We start from the raw sequence: 6,351 nt of genomic DNA, 5'->3' as shown, positions 1-6,351 counted from the left end.
TGATCAGTTTAACATGAGAAAATCGTTTATGAGAATTTGATATTGATTATTATGACATAATATAATGTTGTAAAAACGGTTGTGGGTACACAATGCATGCGCGGGTGAGGTGGTTAGCCTATGTGACCCTAAACCCGGACGGCCAGGTCTCGGGTTCAAATTGCCCCGTCGCGCCTCACTTTTCCCGATGGCCATGTTTAATACGCCTCGCTTTCTTGACGGCACGGCTCGTTTTTCCCGCTGGCCAAGTTTAGTGCGCCTCGAGATCCCGCCCCCTAGCCCCGCCGTTGATCCCATTACTCCACCCCGCATTTAATATGGGTGTTACTTAGTGCCAAGGGATGTGGAGGGAATGTTGGTCATGAATGATACAATGAATTGAGGAGTGAGTGACTCTCCTTTATTTGGGATCTACGTCCCACAGTTCGATAACAACGAATAGGGCGCATTAATGCTCTGTGCTATGATCTTTCAATAGGTTAATGGTAGCACGCTAGAGTAGTAGCGCATAAAGAGGCAATTGCACGATTTTCACTTACATTGAGCAAATAGGTGGCACACGCATAGTCACAAGGAGGCTATGCGCTAAAAAATTTTAAGAAGGTGGGCTCCTTACAGCAAGAATAGTACATAAGCCATGTGCTTCAAATACCATGTGCAAGGTATGCGACGATTTAGTTTGCAGCGACACCAAGCTCTATACACGTTGTATGTGCCACGTTGGATGCAACTCTGCCTCACGGGGAAAGATGATCACTAAATCGTGAGAAAGGGAAGCAAGAGCTGCGTCCCATTGAGGGATAGTAGGGACTCCAACAGAAAGACCCTTTATTCAATGTGGTACAAAGACCTCCTCCAGCCGGTTGCTCCTGCATTTCGAAGTTATTAGGTAGCGCTTGAAACTGGTCAGTGCCACTCAAAAGAGAAAGCAATGGCTTGGACAAGGAACCTACGCTACAAAAGCAGTGGTTTTTGCTCACTTTTACAACGCATGCAACGTGGGTTGTACAGTTGCTGCTATCCCTCGGTGGGATAATGAGCTTAGTAGTAGATAATTAATTAAGTGAGCATATGAATTATAATGAATAACTAAAATTATTGGGATAAAGGTGAGATAGCTCTAGCACAACGAGCCGGACGGTAGCTCGACAGCCAATAGTTGATGCTGGGGAATCTTCCCTTGCTGGTTGGCGATATTGAGCACAACCTCTCCGGCAACAGCTCGGCCAGCGAGTGGAAGAGGGTTGCAGACTTTTGATTGGATGGCAGGAGGCTGGAGACGTTGTCGGGGGAGGTGAAGCGTGGGCTACAGTGGCCAACCAGCCACTTGCCGGCCAAAAAGAGCACTCAACACGTATGCACTAGCCCCTGCAAGATTCTCTTTGGCCGGCTGCTCTGGTTGTGGTCGTGCTAAGAAAGAGAGAGAGAGAGAGAGAGAGAGAGAGAGAGAGAGAAATGCATGGAAGTGCATCCCAAAGCTTATCTTCATTGGGAGGTCAATTCGCCCTTTTTCTTGGACCCATGGTCGCCCCGTCCTCGCCCCTCATTCTCCCCAAAGATTTAAGCGTGCGCGCTACAAATTCTTCCTGTCCATGTTACCTGCTTCCTTAGTCCTCACCATCGCAATTTCTCCTCTCGCTCTCACTCTCGCTTCCTTTCTGTCTTTCAGGTATGTACTGTCCTCCCCCATTTTTCATTTTGTGCGTGAATGGGTTGCGTGTGCTTGTGTGTGTATGAGAGCGAGAAAGAGAGAGAGAGAGAGAGAGAGAGAGAGATAGAGAGAGGAGAGAGATGCCTCTGTTTGCTAGCATGGTACCTTGTTAATTTTCGTCAGACTTCTGCGCATGATGGTACGGCATTGCACCTTATGCCATAGCCATACTTTTCTGTCTCATTTCTGGGCTTTGTTGGTAGATCTTGAACTGTGTCTCACAGATGATTCTCAAAGTACTCTTAACTTGTTTCCATTTTGCATACCCATGCATAGGCATGCACTGCGATTGCACAATTTGCTTTTCTTGGATATTGACTGTAGACAAAGACAAAAAAACGTGTATTTGCAGGCATAGCCTGTCACAGATGTATGCTATTTCACAAGCACCTGCATATAACATTGCATTTGCTCATCATTTCAGTGACGCTGAATGGTGCGGTTTTTCTTCTTACTTGCAGGAAAAACAGACGGGTAGATTGCATTTGTGACTTGAATCATTGACCTCTTGATTCACTATGCCTGTATCGTGGGAAATGGCCTCGGGTCCTACCGTTGCTTACAAAATGGCAGGCCAAGGGAGCACATGTGTTGCAGTAGAAGGACCGAAAGGTGCTAGCTTTTCAAACTTTAGAGTGCAAGATGGCATATCTCGAGGCCTCTGTGCCAGTGGGGAAGTGTCCAAGGGCTCCAATTACAGGTTCTCCTCTTCACACGACACGGTAGTAAGGGGCCTTTCTGCTCTTTCTTTACGTGGGCAATGCCAGTCAGATCCTGAGTCCACCGTCAAGGACAGTCAAAGTGGGTCCCTTGGTGCACTGTGCGGTGTACCCCTTGAATCATACAGATGCATGTCTAGTGAGGAGAGCTTACAATTTGTGGATACTTCTTCAGTTTCTGGCCAACCTCTTGGTCTAGGCAGGCCACATTGCAATGTGGATCTTTTACAGTGCAATGAATTGCAGATACAGACTTCATCAAGTGAGGAGACTGAAAGTGGCAGTATATCACAATTGGAGTCACCCAAAAGGACAGCTTGTAATACTGCATATTATAACAGTGTGGTTAATGCTAACCCTTGTGGGAACCAAGGATTACTAGAAGTCTTCTCTTACAATACCTTAAAGAGTGCCAACGAATCTGAAAGTCTACTGAGGATGGATGGTTTTGATCTTGATACCATATCAGAATCGTCATTTTCATTGGAAACTGTTCTGCCAGTCTCTAGCTCGTCATCTGGGGAGGCATCACCGGCCTGCGACGATGCAGAAGTTGAAAGTCCCTTCAAAGATGGTGTAGACCTTTCTTGCCCCGTAGGATCTTCCACTTCTCCAAGGTTTGTCCTCTCATATTTTTCATTCTTTCTATTTGAAGAGTGTGTTGTTAGAGGCCATTCGTGATGTTTTTGGTTTTGTGGGTTCTTTTCTTTTGCAGAAAAGGGCTGTCTCGGTTTTATGCTGGCAAGTCTCGTTCCTTTATCTGTTTGAGAGACATTGTTTCTGTCAAAGATCTTGCCAAGCCCGAAGGTCCTTATGCCAAGAAACGAAAGGTCCATTCGAGCAGCTCTCAGCTTCCACATTTACAGAAAGGTTCCACAACCATATCAAAGAAGCCGCTGCAGAGTGGCAAGTCGACTTTGGCATTGGCAGTAGCCATGAGTACAAAGAATGAAAATGAGGCACAATTTTCTTATGCACGTCCTATGGGTCAACAGAGCTTGGTGCCCTCTAGGTCTTATTCTCTGTCAGACTTGCAACATGTATCTGGTAGCCTCTTCTTTATTGGTTGAGGTGGAAGCAATGATGGATTTGCCTTTGCATAAGGAGGCTGTCGCTGTATAGGGAAGCAAATTTGTTGACTCACCATCTTGGGGATTGTGGTATTCTGTACATGTATACACCACTGCGCTACACCACTGTGCTATGGTGTCTCCAGTCATATGTCTGATGTTTATAGGATTGAAGGTTGGTACCTCTAGATTATGGTTACTTGGTGAGCCAAAGGCTCTTTTTCTAGTATCTGAATGGAGAAGCCACCACGTGGCATTAGATTTGTTTATTTTTTTAAACATGAAAGCTCTAAATATAAAAAAACGCCGCGTAAAAAGCTACCAAGTGAGTAAAATAAAAAAAGCACTCTGCATTGCTCAATTTCCCTCAGAAACAGTTCGATCAGCAGTTCGCAGAGAAGCAGCTCGGAGCTTTGACTGCAGGTTTGTCTCTGTACAATCTTTGCGAGAGAGAGAGAGAGAGAGAGAGAGAGAGAGAGAGAGAGAGAGAGAGAGAGAGAGTAGCATATTGGAATCGGCCTTCTTTTGCAGTGAAGCCTGAATAGCCTACCTACCCCTTCCCCGTGTAGCAATCATAACAGCTTTGTGTGCAATCATAGCACCATACTTAGCTCGTTTCTACAGGCGCAACTAGTCATGGCCAGCATTATGTCGCTCCAAGTATAGCTCATGTAGATTCATCCTTCAATGTTCATGGAAATGTTATATTGCAGCAAGTCCCCATGAGCCATGCCTAATTCCCAAGATTCACACCAATTCTTTTCCGCGTTGTTTATTAGTGCAGGAGCAAGCTGAGAAGAACTAAAAAAGAGTATTGCTGAGCTTTCAAATCCTAGTTATATTTCGTAAATCATCAAGATGGAGGGTGCTTCAGATGCTTGCCGACGTGATGAGCACTCTCAAAGATTAGATATTTCGTGTGATCAACCCTTGGTAGAGGTCTATTCTAGTGCTACTGACAAAGAAGATATCAGATTTCAATCGATGATTAGTTGGCCTAATTTGGAGTCGAATCACCAAAACTCACTGCCTTTGTAGACCCCTTCAACACATTTTTCTAATGATGCTATCAGGCTGTTGACAATGCAGACGGCAGAGGAAAGAGTAAACGTCGAAGTGGACATGAGGGCATAAAATCTTAGCAAGATCGATCACACACAAAACTTATGATTGTTATCCTCAAGCTTATGATGGTTAGTTGCTTAGGCTTTTTGTAGAGTGTGAGGCGATTAGTAGTAGACACATCAATGTCGGGAGAAAGGCATGGGTGAATATCGCCACTAGTGAAAGTCATGGTTTGATGAGTCGTTGGCTTCAGTTGCACTCCTCATCTAGCTCTATTGATGGCCAATCCAAAAATTTGATGAGGCAAGCATTTCGAAACGATTTGCAGAAAAACAAAAACATCTCTCATAACCAATTCAACGCAAAATATGGTGTTTGCGAGGGTTAGTTAATGTGTAGCTCCAAGGAGATGCATCAGCATTGCAGCGATATTCAATCATGTAGTTCCCATGTTGCCAACCAGGATCAAAGGAATAGTCAAAGAGTAGAAGTGGAAGCTAATTCTTTTTCTACACAAAGATTTGATGTTGGAGAAGTCGAAGAACACTCGCTGCGGAGTACTGGAATTTTTGAAGACATGCCTACTAATATGTCATGAGTACCTATTAGCCTTCAACAGCACTTCACTGCTGGCCATTCAACAATTGGGTAGGATAGCAGAAACTTTACAGTATAGTTTCTCCCTACTACCTTCCCCGTTCTGATGGTGAAAAAAAAAAGCCACCAATAGATATTTTACAGTTGTTGTTGTGATGAGCTTGAGTATACCGTCTCTATGGCCACAAAATCACACTCATTACACCCTCATGAGAATTGCTACGCGATTGAGACCTTGATTAAAACCCCTTGGAAATAACATACGTCAAGCGGACCGACAAATACGACGTTGTGTTGCCTTAAACCGCAGGTTGATGTGTTGATAAGTATAACGTGGGGCATTTACAAGTTCTAGTTGGTCATAGCTTGCCACAATGCTTAGTAGGCAGCTAAATGCAAGGTAGTTTGGGCTTCATAACTGCTAAAAATGAGAACGTCCCTGCCACCTTTTGGCTCTATTTTGAAGGTGAATGATATCGAGTGGAATGCCACCTGTAATAATGTCCATGAGCGTCACATAATAGTAGTTTTCCAGGTGCGGATTATTGATGAACGGACTATATATAGTGCCTTCCGCTATGGGGATGTTGACCTCAAGATGCCTATTATCATGTGTAGTTAGGAAGCCTGGTTGGTCAACAAGGAGACATAATTGATAACCAAGCAGCTTACAATACACACACACACACACACAAAGCGAGAGAGAGAGAGAGAGAGAGAGAGAGAGAGAGAGAGAGAGAGAGAGAGAGAGAAGGTAATACTGATCAGAGGCCATAGAACATAAAGTTACATCTACGTGTTTTGTGTATGGCAGGGAGGACATATATTCAAAACACTGCACGTTCCAATTGCACAAGCGTGACTCCAACTCAACAACATTGCAAGGTCCGTTATCTGCATCCAATTTTCCATGCACATGCGTTTGCTTGGCGCAACACATAAACGCTACGGGGCAGGGCACGGCTTCCGATTCTTATAATTTTTTGGAGAGACCACAGTGCCAGCTCTCCACCATACTTTTGTATGGCACCTCTGTATGACGTGCACTGTATACTTTGCACTTTCAGTTTGTGGTTTCATTGCAAGATGATATGTTTCACTATTCACATTGGTTTTTTGAAGCTTGACTCAAATATCGGCTTGTTGGTTGGACAATCAAAAAGCATCAGTACAACATTGCAGTTCAGTA

At 44.4% G+C, this 6,351-nt stretch overlaps 1 protein-coding gene across 3 annotated transcripts; it reads left to right on the top strand.

Annotated features, from left to right (window-relative positions):
* Window positions 1-1,512: 1,512 nt before the first annotated feature.
* On the top strand, window positions 1,513-3,821 carry LOC147434463 (uncharacterized). Of its 3 annotated transcripts, none has more exons than XM_086490915.1 (3): window positions 1,513-1,669; window positions 2,173-3,047; window positions 3,146-3,821. In XM_086490915.1, the coding sequence occupies exons 2-3, from the start codon at window positions 2,230-2,232 to the stop codon at window positions 3,498-3,500; spliced, it is 1,173 nt and encodes a 390-aa protein (XP_086347041.1). In that variant the 5' UTR covers window positions 1,513-1,669; window positions 2,173-2,229; the 3' UTR covers window positions 3,501-3,821. The 3 variants fall into 3 exon arrangements, with proteins under 3 accessions (XP_086347041.1, XP_086347042.1, XP_086347044.1); XM_086490916.1 differs by lacking the exon at window positions 1,513-1,669 and adding an exon at window positions 1,699-1,850; XM_086490918.1 differs by lacking the exon at window positions 1,513-1,669 and adding an exon at window positions 1,928-2,081.
* The last annotated feature ends 2,530 nt before the right edge of the window (window positions 3,822-6,351 follow it).

Source organism: Adiantum capillus-veneris, chromosome 19, assembly GCF_014529385.1.
Source record: "Adiantum capillus-veneris isolate H3 chromosome 19, ASM1452938v2, whole genome shotgun sequence".
Classification (NCBI taxonomy): domain Eukaryota; kingdom Viridiplantae; phylum Streptophyta; class Polypodiopsida; order Polypodiales; family Pteridaceae; genus Adiantum; species Adiantum capillus-veneris.
This window is presented reverse-complemented; position numbering and strand designations above follow the sequence as displayed.

Coding starts and splice junctions, on each gene's coding strand:
- LOC147434463 (XM_086490915.1), top strand. CDS start 2,230: ATGCCTGTATCGTGGGAAATGGCCTCGGGTCCTACCGTTGCTTACAAA. Junction 3,048..3,145: donor GGATCTTCCACTTCTCCAAG/GTTTGTCCTCTC, acceptor TTTCTTTTGCAG/AAAAGGGCTGTCTCGGTTTT.